Source organism: Malus sylvestris, chromosome 7, assembly GCF_916048215.2.
Source record: "Malus sylvestris chromosome 7, drMalSylv7.2, whole genome shotgun sequence".
NCBI lineage: Eukaryota > Viridiplantae > Streptophyta > Magnoliopsida > Rosales > Rosaceae > Malus > Malus sylvestris.
In genome coordinates this window covers 15048716-15068745 of record NC_062266.1, presented here as the reverse complement: position 1 = coordinate 15068745, position 20030 = coordinate 15048716, and the positions used below count along the sequence as shown (strand labels likewise).

At 36.9% G+C, this 20030-nt stretch overlaps 2 protein-coding genes across 3 annotated transcripts; both read right to left on the bottom strand.

Annotated features, from left to right (window-relative positions):
* Positions 1-8227, bottom strand: LOC126628811 (protein MICRORCHIDIA 6). Of its 2 annotated transcripts, none has more exons than XM_050298649.1 (20): positions 7864-8227; positions 7373-7756; positions 7208-7282; positions 7094-7128; positions 6717-6795; positions 6519-6608; positions 6365-6440; positions 5558-5636; positions 5106-5234; positions 4172-4270; positions 3980-4075; positions 3747-3893; positions 3507-3599; positions 2591-2642; positions 2387-2498; positions 1680-1870; positions 1513-1607; positions 1075-1154; positions 904-946; positions 1-378 (listed from the first exon to the last, which is right to left on the bottom strand). In XM_050298649.1, exons 2-20 carry the CDS (start codon positions 7746-7748, stop codon positions 274-276), a joined length of 2052 nt encoding a protein of 683 aa, XP_050154606.1. In that variant the 5' UTR covers positions 7749-7756; positions 7864-8227; the 3' UTR covers positions 1-273. The 2 variants fall into 2 exon arrangements, with proteins under 2 accessions (XP_050154606.1, XP_050154607.1); XM_050298650.1 differs by having other exon boundaries at positions 7373-7749.
* Positions 8228-12553: 4326 nt separating this feature from the next.
* Positions 12554-15750, bottom strand: LOC126628812 (protein cornichon homolog 4-like). The gene is made up of 5 exons (XM_050298651.1): positions 15453-15750; positions 14620-14801; positions 13309-13431; positions 13137-13205; positions 12554-12790 (listed from the first exon to the last, which is right to left on the bottom strand). The coding sequence occupies exons 1-4, from the start codon at positions 15522-15524 to the stop codon at positions 13172-13174; spliced, it is 411 nt and encodes a 136-aa protein (XP_050154608.1). The 5' UTR covers positions 15525-15750; the 3' UTR covers positions 12554-12790; positions 13137-13171.
* Between the last annotated feature and the right edge of the window lie 4280 nt (positions 15751-20030).

Below are 20030 nucleotides of genomic sequence, written 5' to 3'. Positions count from 1 at the left end.
TTGTTGACAGAAAAGCTACTTGCTTTCTAGATGTGAAATTAGCAGGCTCTAGGCTCCAATTCATCAGTAAAACTCGATACAAACTTCCATTGGAAAGCGCAAAGGGAGCGGCGGTACAATTAGAAAACAAAACGAAAAAATTACAGACCCTAGGTTTCAGCTGCAACGAATCATCCTAAGGGTTGAAAACTGAAGGCTACACCGACCTATGCATACATGGTACAGCAAGGTTTAACAAATGAAAGAATTGCTGATACAACACACTATTTACATTTATATTCCCTTTTCTTCCTTGACAGCCTCCAAAGCTTCTAATTCAGCCATCATCCGAGAGTATTCGTCATCGAGCTCTTTTATTGCATTTCTAAGCTGTGTCGCCTGCACAATTAACAATAGTTAAGGTTCAGATGATGGCGGACATAATGTACAACCTTTCAGTTTCACAACTAAGCAAGGTAAACTCTTAAGATTTTCTTGGTATTAATTTCATACAATGGTGGAGAAGATCAGGCAAGAGGCCGTAGGGAAGCACAGATACGTGTGCTTTCGTAGACTAAGTAAAAACGTAAAACCATCCTGAAAGTCTGGAGTATGCAATTCTCCCGATACATATCTAAAGCAGATTTGCAAATGCAGATATCAAACCAAAGCCTATTTCTCTTTTCCAAGACTAAAAGAACAGGCCGAATGCCAAAGTAACTGATCCCTAGAATAGCTTTGAGCCTTCAAGTATACATGTGTAGGTGACCATTGAAAACATTTGGATTGAGAAGTGCATCAAGAATCCTAATTCTCAAGCTTTGCATTTTTTCAGACAGTTGAGAACAACAAAAAGAAAATTAAGGACGCAAGTACAAAAACTAAATACTCGATTAAAGTAATTATTCAGTGTAATTTTCGTACCTTGAGATTAAGTTCTTCATTCCTCTTCTCATATTCCAAGCAGCTGACAAGGTGAAACAAACAGCTAAGAACCTTTAAAATATTCAGGAAGTAAACTCTCTTAATTTGCCAAAAAAAATGATTGTTCAAGTGATGGAATCAGCATAATGAAGCAGGTAATCATGTACTTACTCAGCTCGAAGCTTTTTGTTCTCGTGCATCAAATTTACAGCTTCTTGATCTTTCCGCTGGTCTCCAGTAGGACTCACCAGCTACAGAAAATACAATGCATAAAAAAATAAAAAAAATAAAAAATCAGAGACTTAATATTTTCATTTGAATATCTTGAGAGCAAAAATGAGTCCATAATCTAAAAAACAGGGCACACACATATCTTAATAGACTGGAGTGACCCGATGTCATCATGATTACACTGGCTAACGTACATAATTCTTAGTAAAACACACAAAACCAACTTAACACAGAAATAACAATGAGTTTTACATTTATTTCTAGTTCTCCCATAGCCAATCGAAACTCAAAATAAATAAGCTGGCATATCCAATATACACTGACACACTTTTTTCCACAAGGATGGAAGAGTGACAATTTAAACAAGTTGCCACTGACCTGTACATTCTGACTCTTCTCGTTAACCACCTTGGCCACTTTAACATTTTTGACCGATAGAATATCACCATGTTCCTTCCTCTTCATCCCTCCCACTACAACAAAAGGCACCATCACCAGTCAGTAAGATTAATCAAGAAAAAACTGATCTCAACTCAAGCAGCTACCTTGTTCAGATCTTCCAAGTGACTCCTTTTTACTACCAACAGCAGGGAAACTTTGACCCAATCTGACATGTTGAACACCACTAGGTGGCGCACCATTAGATGAAACCTGTTGGGTAATCTTAGGACCAGATGAAACCTGTGACGCAAGTTTCTTCTTTACCTGATACCCAATTAACCCACAATGATAATCCCTGCCAAAGTTCGATACAATGCATCAGGTAAATAGCAGCCACCATTTTTTTTTTTTCAAAAGACATTTGCAAAGAAACAGTAATGCAGTATAGGCTCATGTATGAATGATGCAGGTTAAGTCCCATGTCGGTGCGTTGTTGGATTTTACATGTAGTTGAAGCATCCAGTGGCCATACCAGTACCAGTTACATGTAAAATTGACATGGATGAGGGCTACATATATGGGTCCCCATGTGAGTTCTAATACAAGCCAGCTGATCATTCTATATTAATATTACAAACAGCCAAACAGCTTCATGGCTCAAATAAATCAATTGCAAGTTTTGTATCAAGTTCATCACAATGATACATAAAAGTAAAGGAAAACAATCAAATTTATTCGGTTGTGCAAAGTTACCCATTTTACACAAAATGGAAGAGACATGAGTAAAATGAAGCTTTTTTCTATCATCGAATTTCAAAGACCCAAACCAAACATAAAAAATAAAGACGATTACTATTGGAAAATAGATTACCAGTATTCCCACGTCATCTCCTTTAAGCGAACTTCAAGTTTCTGAAAAAGATTAGTTTTCTCAAAATCTTGCTTGTTGTGACTCGGCTCAACAAAATTTGCTTCCAGAACACCTAAAGAGTAGCCAATGAAATATTAGCCTATAATGACCGACGCACAAAAAGAAAAAGAGCCCAATAAAAAGAGTGATTTAGCAGGTTGTTACCAACCACCCCCCGACCCCTACTGTCTGAATAGCTCACAACCTGCCAATAAGGCTGCAAAAGAAGAGAAGACAGTTGAAAAACAAAATCATTGAATAGAAGCTTTTAGGCTTTACATATGTGGAATAGACTATGTACGCATTTCAAAAAGTTTTCACATCTTTTTTTCAGAAGCACACCCCTATCCATTAAGCAAACATTATACCAAAACATAAACCGAAGACCTATACATGCTCCGGTTAGAAGATGCAACTATGAGACAGAGGTTCAGGGCAAAAGGAGTAGAGGAAGACCTAGGAAGACTTGGAAAGAGACTCTAAGAAAAGACATGGAGTACTTGGAGCTAACGGAAGAGGTGCAAAAACCGAATGCAGTAGTGTTCTAGGATTCATATAGCCAACCCCACTTAGTGGGATATGGCATTGTTGTTGTTGTTGTATACTAAAACATAAACCAGTTCCCCAGGGCAAGACATACATTCCTAAGGCTGTCTTGATCTTACAATCTTTGAGACAGAAAATTTGTGTTCTCCCACCAGCAGTAGTTATATTATACATGTAGTGACAATATAAATGACCAACTAGAAACATTCAAGGAGAGAGTGAGGGAGGCATATGTGTATGTGAGTGCGGGAGTAAAGATAGTGGGAACATAAATTGAAAATGGTTCCTCAAAATTACGTTGATAGCCAACACCGCCAGCAGAAAGTACAATTTCTGAAGTTAGCTGTATTAGATGGTTTTGTGATACATATAATCCTACAGTGTATGCATGCATTTCTCTGCATGTGTGCCAGTATGAACATTCTTGTACTGGTCCAAAAATAAAATATAGTGTAGAACAAAATAAATATTCTCCTCAAAATTAATTGATAGCAAGCAGCATCAGCAGAATGTCAAATCAGCAAGGAAAACAAACCAGTATTAGACGATTTTTGTGATACACATTGAAACCATGGAAACTGACATGTGGAGCTTCTTTAAGAAATCCAATTGTCGTAATAACTTGACCCTGCATGGGGAATCCACTACAAAGTTAAGGAAAGAGCAAACAGATGGGAATAATTCAAAAGGTAAATAACAACTCAATTTTTCCTGATGGAAAATATTCATTTAGCAGTAAAACCACAATTAGAAATGTTTAAAAATTCAGTATAACCTCCACAGAACCTCCACTTTGAGGTTTATACAAGATAAATTCTGGAAACTTTAGATCATTTGCAATGTTATGATGCTCAACAACTCGCCCTCGAAGTACTATTTGAAAGGTTTGTGGTATCCGCAAGTACAAGATGGACAAGTATACCTGTGAAGCATAAGGAAACTATCAAATTCTGCTAAAACACATTTTTGTATATATAAATCAATTATGCATATGCTACAAAGTATTACACGGAGAGAAAAACGGAAACGGTTTGCAATGTGCTCTTCATTTACTGTCTTAAATTTAGTGTCAACTTTTTTGGTATCCCCACTAATGCGAATGTCCTGCAACACAAGTCACAGAAAGCCACCTCAACAGATGAGTACAAATTACATTTCAGAAGAAACTAGAAAAGCACATGATATGAAAGAATTGTCAACCTCAGGATCTGTATCAAAGTCTAGCTCCAGATTCCCATCATCACTGAACCACAAATTATAGACAATAACTTTTGTACCATGAGCTCCAATGTCATTAAACTGTCATCTCAAGAGCAAATGAAAATAGATCAAACTCAGATGAACATATGTATCAGCAAAGCTTGACATAAAGAACTATGAAAGCCATCCAAATAGCATGAAACACCAATGGAATTTAGTAGTGATACCACCTGTTCACTTAGAGTAGGTGAAATTGTCCATATTTCCAGTAGATTTCAAATAAAAGTAACCTTAAATTAACGCGTATGCATACCATATTCAGACCTAAGCTGCACAATACAAGTTAGTGGGATATACAATATCTGGTCTTGATGGGGGATTATACAATATGACACAATGCAGAAAGTCTCCAAAGACTAGGATATGAATAAGGAAATGAAATTGCAATAACACATAATATATTATATATATTTTGAAAAACAGGTTAAATAACAATCAAATCTATTAATCCCTTGTTCATGCATCAAGTTCTTTCTTTTTCATGGTCTGGCGCTAAGCAGGTGAGTTCTTCTTGCTTTAAGTTTTTTTAACCCTTCTGTTCTATCCCTAGCCCCTATTTTGTTTGTTTTGTTTTGACAAATACACAATAAATATAGAAAGAAAGGAATGGCTTCTTTGTTAAGGCTTAGATTAACTTTCAAAATCAGATGACCTCTAAACCATACACCATCAAGAGTAATAATATCTAATCATATTACAAATATACAGAAAGATAAGGAAAAAAAAAACTCCTTAAGTGCAATCTTGTGAGTACAAATCTGAGTGGCCGGTTGCCCACACTTGCAGGATCTCATGAATCTTATACACATAATACATCACATACAGATAAAAAATAAATAAATAAAAAAAAAAAAAAACATATTTTATGAATCACCTGCTTTAGAAGATCAGCCTCAGTTGAATATGGGGACCATTGTAGCAGCATGGAAAGATTAGACATAAAATGTTCCTTCCCATGCATAACTTCTAATTTATTAGTTAATGTGTTGAATTCATAATCCACCTGCAATGGACATGAGCTGTTACTCAAGGATACTATATCTAGGAGTAAATTAATTGAGGGATTGGCATAAATGACAAGCAGCGTTTCAACAGCCCATGGAACCAAAAACAACAAAACAATTGAGATCTAGTGCATAAGCTCCATCGTATTCAGTTCATGTTGCAAGTACATTAAAAGGGCATTGCAACAGACATCATACATAAACCGAAGACCTATACAACAATAAACAACATTTTGCATTCTGTTTTATTTCTATCACACGGATTATATAACAGGAGGATAAGCACTCTAACACAATCAGATGCTCGAGCAACAAAACTCACCATCGGTACTACTATTCTGTCATGGCCTGTTCGTGCCAAGAATGTATAAGAGAGGAGACCAATGCTTTGAGTCAATGTCCTGTCCAACGAAATAGGGAAACAACCACATCAACTTAACACAAAAGTATAAACTTTAAAGCTGGATTAACATATACATTGGTGGTTCACTTTAACAAAAACTACTCAAACAAGTCCAGCAGCAAAGTGTAAAAACAAACATTAAATTAACAAACAGCACAGCAGAATAACCAGGAAAAGGATTGTCATAAGGATTTCCTATACCACATTCAGAGCTCATCAGTTACATTTAGAAATGTAATTAATACATACAGTGGCGGTGGTGGTTCATTTTAACAAAAACTACTCAAACAAGTCCAGCAGCAAAGCGTAAAAACAAAGATTAAATTAACAAACAGCACAGCAGAATAACCAGGAAACAAACATAAAGACATCCATATGAATCAAAAAATTGTATGAACTAAAACATTTCCCAATTTCTTTACACTCAAATGAACTCATGGACTAAAAGAGTTCATCTATCACAAAAAAAAAAATGATCTTTGAATGTTTCAACAGTCATTTTACTGATCCTCCTAACATTGTCCTCTATCGCCCCACCACACCCTCCCCCGCCCCCCGGGCAGGAAATAGAAAAAGAGAATCAGTACTAGTGCAGAATTCCAGAAATATTCCTTTTCTCTTTAATATGCAATGGAAAGTACACATGTCCAAACACTTTCAGATCACCAATTACATGTTTCTGGGCCACTTATGAAAACACAAATAATATAACTATTGGGATGAAACCTTGTATCCTGGTGGCGACTGAAAACAATAACATCCGCGCCAAGTCTCATGGTACTAGTCTTGAAACCATTTCCATCTGGAAAGCTACAAGTCAACCAATAAATGCCAAAGGAGATAGTAAAACAGAATTTAGAGTGAATGGTAAAACTTATACATTGTCCAATGGCTGATTTTGACTTCTTATCTGAAAACCCAAAACTCATACAACGCCGCATGGCTTCAGGGTCCATCCCACTACCATCATCTAGATATAAAGTATCAAATTTTGGAACCAAAAGTCAGCTAAATACACTTGAATATTGAAGATTTTGACAAAGATAAAAATAAAAACTCCTGTGCATATATACAATACCTTGAATTAACAATGCCGGACTTCCATCCCTTGGATTCAAGATTTTATCTACAATGACAAAAGTGGCCCCATTTTGTATCTATCCAAAATAACAACGAAAGAGAATGGAATGAAAAGCATGATAAGATAGGTCAAACTAGGCAAAAACACAATAACATCCAAGGGAAAATCCATAAAAAAATAAACAAAACAAAAGGTGAGCAAATATCATGAACAGGAACCCATCGCCTGCTCACAAACTTCAGAAAACTACGAAAGATCCTACTGAAATATTGAACTCCACCTAACATAATTATCATGGAACTCCTCAAAGAAGCTATTATTCTCGACTAGTGCGGGGAGATAGAAACAGTAAAATATAAAGATTCATAACTTACCTCATCAACTGCATTGTCAAGTAGTTCTGCAATGGCTGAAAACAGGGAGAAAGTAGTAAGATTGAATTCACTAATCACATACAGAAAGAAGAGATGAAATGAGATTGAACATACCGCCAAACGCCCATTTATGCGAAGTGGCATTTGAATGAAGGAACATAGGATGGACATGTAGATAGTTTTTGCCATCTAAGGAATGTTATGTAAACATTATTAGTGAAATTCCGGACGTAATCAAGTTCAAAAACAACAAAAATATAACAGTAGATAGTAGAGTACTTTGAAATGCGACTTTAGAACCAACAGCGTCATTATAGCTCCCAGCTTTCCAAAACTGCCGGCAAAGCGGTGCCGGACTGAAAGTTGATGTAGAAGAGACGCCGGTATCATCCACCGGAGACTGCCCCTGGTCTAATATACTAGAGCTACTATGACCGGGACTTAAAGCATTTGAGCTCCTTTTTTCTTCAGATTCTCGAATCCCATGCGGGTTTTTCGATATTTTATGCTTCGCTATTCGAGCTTTAGGCTTGTCATTCCGCTGCAATTGCATTCCAATGAGACCTGGCTCCAACTTAACAGGTTTCACATCCACCTCCTCTCTCTCCCCAACTTCATCGTCACTAGATAAATCTACAACATCTATCACAGGCATCCTAAACGCTAACAAAAATTAAACACGCATCCACACGGTAAGAACTTTGAAGAAGTACCAAACAATGCACCATAACATCAACAAGAAAGCAATATATCAAAGATCAAAGACAAACCATTGACAATCAACGAACCGACTGCAGAATCGAGGGCTTCGGTAATGCCCAATTCTACAACCGAATCCGATAACGACTGAGTCGCTCACCGACTTTTCGGTTCAAATCGGTTCCAAATCGGTTAGCTCCGACGATATGGCGATGAATAGATCATCAAATTCGCTGTTATTGACGGCGATGACGCTGTTCAAATCAAAGAGGAGAAGGAGTGATCGGTGATGTCAAGGGAGGTGATTGAAGAGGAGGAATGATATGCTTTGGTTATGGTTAGATTAGATTTTTTGTCAAACCCAGTTGCCAGCAATCGCAGATGAAGATTTGCAGAGAGATGGAAGGAGGAGGATGTAGAGGGATCAAACCGCGGCTAGGGTTTTGTTAAGGTTAAATTACGTTTTGCTCCTCAGCTTTGCGTTTAATTGCAACCTCACACATTTAAAATAAGAAAACTAATGAAAAGGCCTTGAAAACTTTGAGTTTTAATGATAAGGACAAAATAAAGGGTAAAGTGAATAGTACCAGGATTGACTTTTTAGTGCAAAAATGTGGTTTTTCGTTAAAATAAACAGTACCGGGAGCTTTTCGTTAAAGTTCCCTTTAAAATATTGGGAACTTTAACGAAAACTCTTCGTACTGTTCACTTTAACGAAAAACCACATTTTCACACTAAAAAGTCAATCCTGGTACTATTCACTTTACCTTTTATTTTGTCCTTATCATTAAAACTCAAAGTTTTCAAGCCCTTTTCATTAGTTTTCCTTAAAATATTTCATTCGCATACGTTTACTTATTATTCCATTTTATTATACACTAAGGGGGCGTTTGTTTGCCCTCACTAAACCTCGTTGGATTGGACTGGCTTAATTAGGATTGCTAAGCCGTGTTTGGTGTGAAGAAGGACTAGCGTTAATGAGACTAAGTCGGATTCGTCCCGATTAAGTCCTTCGCTAGATAGTCTTGTCAAGTCCCCCCGAAATGTATGGGATTGTTAGTCCCGTCTCCAAATCTGCTTCCTTTTTACACTACATCGTCTGTATGCTGCTTCGTCTCTGTTTACCCACCCCCAAATCAGCTTCTCCCACTGCCAAAATCTCAAAATCGAACCACCAAAATTCAAAAAAAAAAAATGCAAAACAATAACAACAATGGGAGAAGCTGATCAGCAAGCATTCTTCCTTTTTCCCAGAAAATTCTGAGATGGCTATCTCGTTCTGGAATTGCAGACGGAGAAGCCGACGCATGTATCAGAGGGAGGAGAGAGATTCGAAAATTTTTGGGAGAAAAAGGGTGAGGAAGGTGGAGATGCCTAATGGCAGGAATAGGGTGAAAGGGATGCGCTTGTCTTGAAAGATCTACCATGACCTTGTTTTGAAAGACTGCGTTTTGCAAGAAATACAAGGAGGAAAGGAGACAATGGATGGAGTCAGAGAGAATGGATGGAGTCAGAGGGAAGAGATGGGAGAAGGTTCCAGAGAGAGGTAGGGTGGGAAAAAAGAAAGAAAAGGGTTAAATTAATATTATTAGATAAAATAATAAAATATTATTAGATAAGTGTTAAATAATATAATATTATAGTTTGTTTATATTTTGCTTTTTAGTTGGACACTGCACCAAACGCTTCACTAAGCTAGTCCATCTTAGTCTAGTCTAAGTCAGTCCAGCTTAGTCCCTGAAGTTAGTCCAGTATGCGACAGTCTGGTGCAACAAACGCACCCTAAACACTCAAACCGAGCCGCAGTATGCATCAACTAATAAAAGTCTCCCAAAATTGGAATAAGCTCAAACTAAAATACTTGAAGGTAACCACATTTATTTCATCACGTCCCCGAAAGGCCACACTTGATGGGCCTCTAACCCTCTGTTATATGCATAATCATAAGTTCAAAAGCATAGCTGTTTGATACCAGTTTTACTGATAAAGCTGAGTAGGTAACCTACTTAATAATAAGGAGGTTAGAGCCTAGAATCGAAGATGCTCACATCAACTACTACTGATTAATGAGGGGGCGCAAAACATAAAAATATGAGTAGATGAAAAAATAAAGTTTTCCAAGACTATTTATTTTCTAAACAGGCTAACTCCTTGTTTTGAAAGCATGTGTAATACTACATGTAATTTCTGAAAACCTAAGCATCTCATAAAAATTGAAAATTAATATACACAAATACACTGAGAGCTGATGGATACATATATACTGAGTTGATATGTACCAATGGCATAGCATACAATATCATCCACTAGTCGTAACTAGTGGAAGCTAGATAATATAATCATGTCATTACTGAGCAAACTCGAGGAAATGACAAGCTGAGAATATAAATGTGTAATCATGTCATTACTGAGTCATCTTGAAGTAATGACAAGCTAAGAGTATAAATATATAATTATGTTATTACTAAGTAATCTCATAGTAATAACAAGTATAAATGTATACTCATTTCATTACTGAGTAATCTCAAAGTAATCATATCACTGCGGATAATCTTGGTGGAGTGGCGAAGGTGGTGGTGGTCGATGATCAAGGTTCGCTGTGAAATGGTGGAATCGTTCATCGATTTTTCTCTCAATTTGTCAAGAAGCGGGAGAAAAAAGAAAGAGAACACTATGGAGAGGAACCAGGGAAAAGAGAGAAGGGAGAGAAAAAGAAGATTCCTTGTGGGACTAACTGCCCCAATAGCCAATCGACTTATTCGGAAATCGATGAATTTTCCTGATAATGCCCTTTCAATTAAAGTCCCATAAAAACTTCGTTTAAGTCTAATTCTCGTTACGTTCGTAGCAACGAGTACTATTCAAATGCACTAGTTAATACATCATGCATGTCACAACAAATAAGGTCAACAAAAATCAATACATGCCCTTCTAAGGGCATTTTGGTAATTATACATTAGTGAGGACAAAATTACAGAAAAATTAGGGATGAGTCGTAAAACAGCAGCTAGTCAATTCATTAAATTGGCCATTTAGTGATGATATGGTTGGCGCGGATCCCATCTTTTGTTGATTTAGAATCCAAATTTGTGGCATGTGATTAAAATAAAGAAAAACTAATAAACATAGTTTAAAAGCTTTGAGCTTTAACGATAAGGACAAAAAAAAAAAGTAAAGTGAATAGTATCAGAATTGACTTTTTAGTGTAAAAATATGGGTTTTCGTTAAAATTGACAATAAAATAATTCAAGAAAAAATTTAAAAAAAAAAAAGGAGGGGATGCTCCGCCCAGCCCTCCCAAGGTTCTTGATGTCGCCGAAATCCTCTTCGACTCTGGCTCCAAGTCCCTCGTCCCGCAGTCCCTCTTCCTCACCATCTTCGAGTTGTCGACATTGATTTGTCCCTATAATTGGTGAATGTCTCGACTCCGGCATTGCCTCAGTCGCTGTAGCTTCGGAAATTGTTCGCCGGATTAACAATTCAAACACCCCATTCAACCTTTTCCACGCCAATCACAAACCCACCAAGTAAACTCAGAACCGCATGACTTCATCGAAAGAGATCAAGACTCGGGCTGGCCCGTTTCGACACCAACCCATAAACATCCTTAGACGGCCTGACCCACTGTGAGTTCTTCCGTGACGTCAAGAAAATTTACAGAATACAATACACCAATATAACGTCATTTTGAGGTCGGGGTTAACGAAGAGGGTGCCGGCAACGCCGGGAATCTCGGGTACAGGTCCTTCATGTGGGCTACGCACCTAATTACATACCCAACCAATTACGAGGTGTACGAGCCATTTTAGCAAAAGCTATCTGCGACAACATTCCCCTCTTGAAAAATGTGAGAATCGTAAAAGGTCTCACGAATGTTGCCCAAACAAGTAAACCATTGCATGCGAAGAAGTAAGGAGGATCAAAATCATTCAAATGGAGAACAAAAATAACAATAGAAGAGTCACTTTCCAACCAAACACAACAACAACTCCTCTGATAAGCAAATTCTATACTAATAATAATTGCATAAAATCAGCAAAAAATAATTGCCATGGCTAATACGCTGATAGAAATCACCAAGAAACCGACCACGACAATCCCTAAGAATTCCCCCACAAGCAGCTGGACAAGAATTTCTTTTAGACAAACCATTCATATTAAGTTTAATCCAAGGATACCAATGAGGAGACCATAACACGGGAAGAAAAATAGGTACCTTGCGAGGAATAGGCTGAATAATATTTAAACCATGAGAGAATCCATGAATAAACATCCTGCCATGCACGAGCTCAAAAATGATAAACATGCAAAGATGATGGTAGGAGATTGAACGAGCCGGAAAAATGAACTTGTTTCGAGCTTTTTGAATAACCGAACTAGTAAAAAGACCCGCAATGACCCATAAATTGGGCTACTGACAGAAAAAGGGCTTCTGCACAAAAATATCCAGAAAAAACAACAAAAGAATATGAAAAGGGCAAAGACGTACCAAATCAACATGCTAACCGCTAAAGATGCTTAGAAACTGACAGCCATAAAAAAGATTAGCAACAGATTCCTAAAAAACATGACAAACACAACAAACAAAAGCCAAATAGATACCACATCATTGTAGTGCAACCTCGATGGGAAGTTTATTGTGAAAAAAAGGCCAAAACAAAATAGATAGTCGAGGCGGAATGAAATGCCGGCAAATAACTTTTGCCCAAGCACCATCACTGTCTCATTCAAATTAGATCATAACTAAAAGAGAAAGGAAAATTTCCCAAAAGGGGATGGCTCCCAAATCAATTTGTCAAGGGTAAAGGAGGATGCAAAAATTTTCTGTGCCGCATTGTAACTTATGCTGCTTCACATTGTAATTTATGGGTACAAGGGATGAGTGAAACCATATACACAAAAACTTTAACAAATCAGGTGCCAAAACCAGGCTGAATTACGCACAAGTCCTGATTTTATATCCACGAGTGTCCGTCTCTCTGGCTCCATCATAAAAACCTGAAATTAGCCACAGTAATTAGTTTCATTCATGAAAAACGCCATACCTGGTATCTCAACCACATAAACCAAAGCTCAAAACAGGACATGCAAATGATTACAGTTCTGATAAGAGATTACGAAGGTCGACCAAAATACAAAATAATGCCAACTAGTGAAATATAGATACATTTTGGCGAAAGCCACACATTACACCAGCAAGCCGATGATGCAATAGCCACTTCTTATTCCCTAAAGAATCTGAGTTAAGTAACCTGCTTTTGCCCGACAATAAAAGCACAATAGCCACTTCTATGGGGTTCTTAACCGCAAAACACAACAGAAATCAAAGAGTAATATAGCTTACAATGGACAAAGCTTGGTGGAAGCAATGATGCCTGGTTATTCGTATTCGTCTCCAATGCTCCAAAGCAACCTAAACCATATTTACAGGAAAGGAAAATTTAATTTCACCCGAGCACCACCAGAGTACTTCAAAAGAGCCACAAACAATTTACTAAGGGAGTGAAAAACAATACCAGAATAAAGAAAGAATGAATAGGACCAAAAGATAGCCAATCTTAAGAAAGCGTTGCTTTTTCTCCCAGCTCAGTTGGTTATAGATCTCAGTCACATCTACCAAGTGTCGTCTCGTCATGTACCTTACAAAGAGTCACAGTTCATATCAGATATGATGATAAACTCTAATGTGGTATCTAAAGAAGTTTTCTGAATAAAATTATTACTCTCCTAATCATATGAAATTGTAATAGTATGATTCTTTTCATGATCAATCATTGCCCAGCTTTAAAGAACAAAAATAAATTGTGTTCTCTACAACTTGGAAATTATGAATGTTCCACGTCTAGTTTTACATGCTTCATTCAAAACATCAAAAAATACAGTAAATACACCGATATTAGTATAATTTCCTAATGCACTCTATAATTTGCAATCCAAATTATATTATGACATGATGCTGTCCAGAGACCATTGTGCATTTAGTTTGAGAATTAGCATCCATATAGGTAGGTTATGAATGGCAGAAGGTGCTGTTCAACACGCAGACATAGAGAGGGGGAGGGAGGGAGCACAGTGAAAGGATGGGTAACAGGTGGAGGGAGGTTATGAAAAAGTACAATTTCATTATCTGGGGTGGTGAAATGTCACTTAATTTGTTAAAGCATATTACAAATTTCTCAAACCGCCTCTCAGCCAATTGACAGTTCATGGTAAGGATCCAGATTTCACCAAAAAATATTGAGCAGTCAGTCTTATTAGAACTAGAAATTCTAAAAATCCAGATTTCACCCAAAATATTGGCAGTTCATAAATTGACCGTATGTCAATATCAATAAAACCAAATTTTAATCAAGTATAAAATTCTTATCCCAACTTGTTATTAACATGTAAATGGGGTTGTGTTTGGGCTGTATTCCCCGTTCTTCACCAAAAACATGTAAACGGGGTTACAGTGACACACCAGAATGCTACCATCATTTATTGTAACAACTATTCTCTTACAGTGTTCAGTTGATTACCTAGCTGCCTTACATACCATGTAGCATGCTTCACTTGGAACAAAGTTATAGTATAATCATATTCAAGTTTCCCACTTTTCAGTTAAGTATTTGTCAAAATGATGAATTCATAATCCACCATGAGCAATTTTTTTCTTTCAAGATTAACGGGATATATGGAAAGGCATACCAAAAAAGAAAAACCATAACCATGTAGTTGACATTAAATTTATATGTAACTTAAGCTCTACCCTATGATTACACAGAGGTCGTCAGTTATACAATTCTAGACACAACAACATTTGAGTAATGGGCGAGAAAGAAACTTACAAATTGACATTATAATATAGGTGTGGCAGAGCCATGAAAAGCATGAACCAATGTCGCGCTATAAGAAGAATGAAGCACAAAACTCCTTGAATAATAAATTCTGGCAAAATGACATTGTTTATCCGAGATGATGAATCATATGGGTTGATGTAGTCATACTCGAGGTCCACCAAGCACACAAGCTGTATTCAACATTCGCAGGGGTCATATATCTAAAAATCTCAAGAACTGCGACTAAGTAACCAGATTCACCACACAGTGCAAGACCGTTTATGTGTCATAGCTAAATATGACTTGTAGAACAACTCTAGTAGGTAGTAACAGGAGTTATCAACACTTTCGGACAAGAAACTGTATTGAGTGTAAAAGAGTTGAGCCCTTGCATAAGGAAGTGGGTTAGAACTCCGTCCGTCAGTGGCTAATCTAACGTCCAATCTAAAAAAACTATCGTTTGACAGAAGAAAAAAATACAGCCTTGACACATTGAGTATTTCTTTTTATTTACAAGTTTTGCAAAATTCCTTCCTGCAAGTTCTGCAACATGCTTTCTAAGTCAACTTACATCGAAAGATAACAAAAATTGTGGAAATTTTCAAAAGAACAAATAAAAAGATAAATCCCCTTTCTAGTTTCATGAAAATCCAAAACAACATATGCGAATAGATACTTGATTTCAAATTAAAAAAAATAATTAAGAAAAACTAATTTCATTATAAAGGTGAAATCTAAATACCCAGATGATCCTAGTCTGTGAATCCAATGAGTTTTGAATAAATAAAATAAAATAATTTAATTAATTAAAAAAAAGTGGGATAAAATCGAGGAAGAATTACCTGATAACCCAGAATGCATAACAACGCTAGAATGAAGAAGAAACTCAGCAGCCATGTCCACAGCATCTCCATACCCAATCACCTCTCTCTCTCTCTCTCTCCACTTTTTGTGTATTCGTCTGTGTCTTCCTGTATCTGCGCTTTGACCTTTTCTCCCAGTTTGTATTTTATTTTATCACAGAAAAACACAAAATTTAAGGAATAAATCTTTCTGCTGCTTTGTTTCTGCAAGCAGAAATCCAGTTCTTGTTTTACGGCAGGTAAGTATTTCTAGTTGTACTACACTTTGGCTTCTTAAAATAAAAACTATAAAATAATAAATGCCGTAGGAATTATCTCCCATAAAAACTTACTTTCAATCTAAATCAAATTAGTCAAAAGGTTGAATGGTTCGTGGCCGATTCGAAATAAATCAAATGGGATTAAGGGAAGGACATAAATAAACAATAAATAAGAGATTATGGTGCTTTTAAAAATATTTTTTTTTAACTGTTATCAATACAGTGGAAAATATATAAAAGTAGAAGCATATTCTACTTGCTTCTAAATTTTTTTTTCAAAGAATAGTAATTAACTAGCATTTGCCTACACATTTTGTGTATAAACATGTTTTTTTAGAAAATGAGAAAGAGAGAGGGAGAGAGAGAGAGAACTTGGAGGAGTGTGAGTTTTTTATTTTTTTAATATTGGAGGTATTTTAACATCACATGTATGTGAGGTTTCACTAAAAAAAAAGTAAAATTTGGACATGTGAAATTACATTATTGCCCATCATTTTGTGTGTGTGATAGAAGACTAATTTGTCTTTTCACCCTCTTTTGGTTGACAAAGAATGTTTCATTAATTAGTAGAGATACACATTTAATGAAATTTTCAAATGACAAGTATACCCCCATATATTTTATAAAATTACAATCATTGCTCCTATATTATTCTCTTGGATAATTATTATATCACATTAAATACCATATTTTTTTTAGTCATTTAACATATTTACAGTAATTTATATAAAAGTTTACCAAACACTCAATACTATTTCTTTTTGTTAGAAGCACTTTTACAAAAAAAAGGGTTTACCAAGCACTCACCAATTTTATTTTACAGCTGTTTATTCTCACAGCACAGTAGAAACAATTTTATTTTGTTGAATGATGAAATCTGGATCTTTTTTACTACTATAAATAAAGGCTGACACACCCCGTCCCAAAGGAGGGCATGTTGGCCGTCACGTGAGAGTGATGTAACCATTTACACAGTTCGGAAGCTTAAAAAAATACAATTACTAAGATGAAACACCCGAGCGTGAGTCCTACTTTTGTGAATTCTGTCAGAACACCGTTGGATTCCTCGTGGCCACCAAAGCTCTGCTATCTAGAATTTGGAAGGGCGCAAAACAAAATTGAGTGGGTCAGTAAAACAAAGTTTTTCGAAAACATTTCATTTAAAACATTTCTAACCCTTCTCTGTAAAACCTGTATACTTTCCCAGAAAATAGTATATGTATATAACCATCAAGGAAGAAAAAATCGATAATATCGGCGATATTTCGCTGATATTATTGTTTTTTTGGGGGTCTGATGTGAGAATTACTTGACACACAAATTAAACCCTCTTTTTGACAATTGTAGTATAGATGTAAGTAGGGTATCGTTCTAGGTCAGGGATTAGGAGGGATTGCTAATCTATTCTAAATTAATTTAAAAATATTAAACAAGACTCAAGAACACTAAACTAGGCTAAAAACTCTAATAACTCGAAACACACTTAGAATGACTCAAAATAATGAAAACAATCAAATTAGACACTAGAAACTGAAATGGACGGAAATTGAATTAAAAGACTAACAACAATGAAAACTAACTAAATAATATAATTTAATAATGGGGGGGTTTGGTTTTGACGAGAAGTAAATTAAACTTAAATAAATTACAGAATTGACAAAAGCATGAAATTAAGGTGAAAGGATAGGTGACGGACTAGCTAGAGGGTTCTTCTCCACACATGACACATATGCAACCTAAATTGATTTTCAGTTGTTCTTTCAATAAATTGTGAATGACAATGTTCCAAGTTAATTAGGTCCGCTTAAATTAACTCTTTAGATTTCCCTAGATTCATTGGATTGAATGGAATACGCATTACAACCAAATTATTCCTCATCAAAGTCCCTAACTATGGAATACGCATGATAGAGACATTCAACAAAGATCATTAAGTTCAACGGAAATCATAAACATTGACTAGGCATTCATAACTATGGAATACGCATGTTAATCCAGCCTAGAACTCACTTAACACGATTGTGGATAACAACCTTCACTACTTGTGAATATAAGTTCATAACGATTAGGTGAAATTCACTTATATTCTAGCATCAAATTCATGCATGTAAATTAAGTATGCATTCTTAATCGACATACAAAAATAAGTTATCAATCAAGCAGTTAAGCAAATTAAATCACAACTCATAAATCACAACTGAAGGTAATCAATTCATATTACAAATATATTCATGGCTTTGAATTAACCTCTAGCCAAAATAAATTTAGTTACACATTATTATCAAATTAAACCAAAAGTAAAACATGGGTTTGAGAAGATAAAACCAAGAAAAGAAGATCTGCTGCGTCCGTGCCTCTGTGATCTGCTTCCAATCCGTGCGCACTGCTTTCTCATGCTGCCAAAGGCAGCCTACTCATTCTGTCCAGTCAGTATGTCTGATCTCTCACCCGCTGCCAAGGGCAGCTCCTTCACTCTCCCTCTGACTTTTATTATTTTATTTCTTTTTCTTTCTGGTCCGTGACCTCTCCTCTCTCCCCGCAACTTCGTTCCACCCTGACCTCTCGCTGCACAGTCCTCTCTGACCTCCTTTATGCGCGCCTGACCTCGCTGTCAGTCTCTCTCACCCCTCCCGCTGCCAAAGGCAGCATGTATTTGTCTTTTCTTCTTTTCCCCTCGCAGTCTCCCTTTTATTCTTCTTTTCTGCTGTCCAGCATCTACCCGCGCCTTGTGCGCACTCATCTCCCCACTACTGTCCCATTTCTCTTCGGTCCATTAACTTCACCAACCCTATTCCATTCACTGCACTTTCCTATCCATCTTTAAAGAATACGCAGCACCAACAGCATGTGGAAGTTGTGAGCTGGAAAGCAATATAAATTATTGGTGGTGTGACTTTAATCATTTTAGTGAAACATTTGAAAATGGTCAACATATCAGCCAAAAATAATCTCCTACATAAAATAATTTCTGTTTATTATTTAAAACTCATTTGTGCTATTTTTATTTTCTTTGCATAACAGATCCTATAAACACAAAAATAACGTAAATAGCTCAAAAATATAAGGAACTAACCAAGAAAAGACGAGTGAATTTGAAGTAAAAATATATATAAATATGATCCGATCAGGGTCCGATATTTTTTTAACTATCCAAATGATTTTCGTCAAAATATCGCGATATTATCGAAACTATCGCGATATTTTGGCACTATGCTAATCGGAGAAGAACGCCGGAGCAAATTAACCAAATCCCTAAATCCCCAAATTCGAATTCAAAGAAAATTAACTGAATCCCTAATTCCTAAATCCTTAAATTCGAATTCAGTACAAAAATGAAATTACATGCAGAAAATTCAAATTCTGTACAAAAATGAAATTACATGCCGAGAAGAAAAGAAGTAGGAGCCTGGGAATGTCGTCTTCCTTACGAATCCAAGACGGCTGGGATAACGTCGTCCTCCTCCTCACCGACGACTACGATGAGTTCCGGTCCATCGTCCGGTGTCCGCTGCCTCCGCTCAGTTTCTCCACAACCATTGATTTGCGATGACGCGACAGTTACGACTCGACGACTGGGACTAACGACACGGCTTCTCCATGGAACAAGGTGGTTTACAAGGCGGTTATGGAGTGGTGTCGACGGCTGGGTTTAGGGCGGGTGAGATGGGAGGAGCAGAAGGAGACGCGGACGAGGAGGATCGAGAGATGGATCGAGATTCGAGAGATGATGTCTGTGTGTGTTTGTGGAAGAACTGGAGAAGGGGGCGGTTATGGAGTGGTGTCGACGGCTGGGTTTAGGACGGGTGAGATGGGAGGAGCAGAGGGAGATGCGGACGAGGAGGATCGAGAGATAGATCGAGATTCGAGAGATGATGTCTCTGTGTGTGTGGAAGAACTGGAGAAGGGGGAAGGGAGAAGACTGAGAAGAGAGAAGGAAGGGAGAAGACTGAGAAGAGAGAAGAGAGAGAATGAAGGATCGAGAGAGAGACTGAGCTCAGTCTCTGTGTGCGTGTGTGGTGTGGTGTAAGGGGTCTCGAAGTGCGTGTGTGGTGGAGTGTGAGTGTGACTCACTATTTGACTGTCTGTTTGTGTAGTGGCCTGTAAGAAAAAAAAAAGCATCCAATGATCCAAATAATTCAAAACCTGTCTCTAGCTCTCTGATCCAATGATCCAAATAACTTTTTGCAATTTCAGACCAGGGACAACAAATAATAGTGCTTTCATAATGAAACCGTGTGACACTGTGAGTCCGTGAGATTCTTTCACATGCAAAACAGTGTGTCATTGTCTGTTATAT

Excerpts from the sequence above, each read along its gene's own strand:
- LOC126628811 (XM_050298649.1), bottom strand. The coding sequence starts at position 7,748 with ATGCCTGTGATAGATGTTGTAGATTTATCTAGTGACGATGAAGTTGGG. Across the intron at positions 3,894-3,979 it reads GTTTCCGTTTTTCTCTCCGT|GTATACTTGTCCATCTTGTA; the intron begins GTAATACTTTGT and ends TATGCTTCACAG. Across the intron at positions 1,608-1,679 it reads ACTTGGAAGATCTGAACAAG|TGGGAGGGATGAAGAGGAAG; the intron begins GTAGCTGCTTGA and ends CTTTTGTTGTAG.
- LOC126628812 (XM_050298651.1), bottom strand. The coding sequence starts at position 15,524 with ATGGAGATGCTGTGGACATGGCTGCTGAGTTTCTTCTTCATTCTAGCG. Across the intron at positions 13,432-14,619 it reads CTATATTATAATGTCAATTT|GTACATGACGAGACGACACT; the intron begins GTAAGTTTCTTT and ends ACTCTTTGTAAG. Across the intron at positions 13,206-13,308 it reads TTCATTCTTTCTTTATTCTG|GTTGCTTTGGAGCATTGGAG; the intron begins GTATTGTTTTTC and ends AATATGGTTTAG.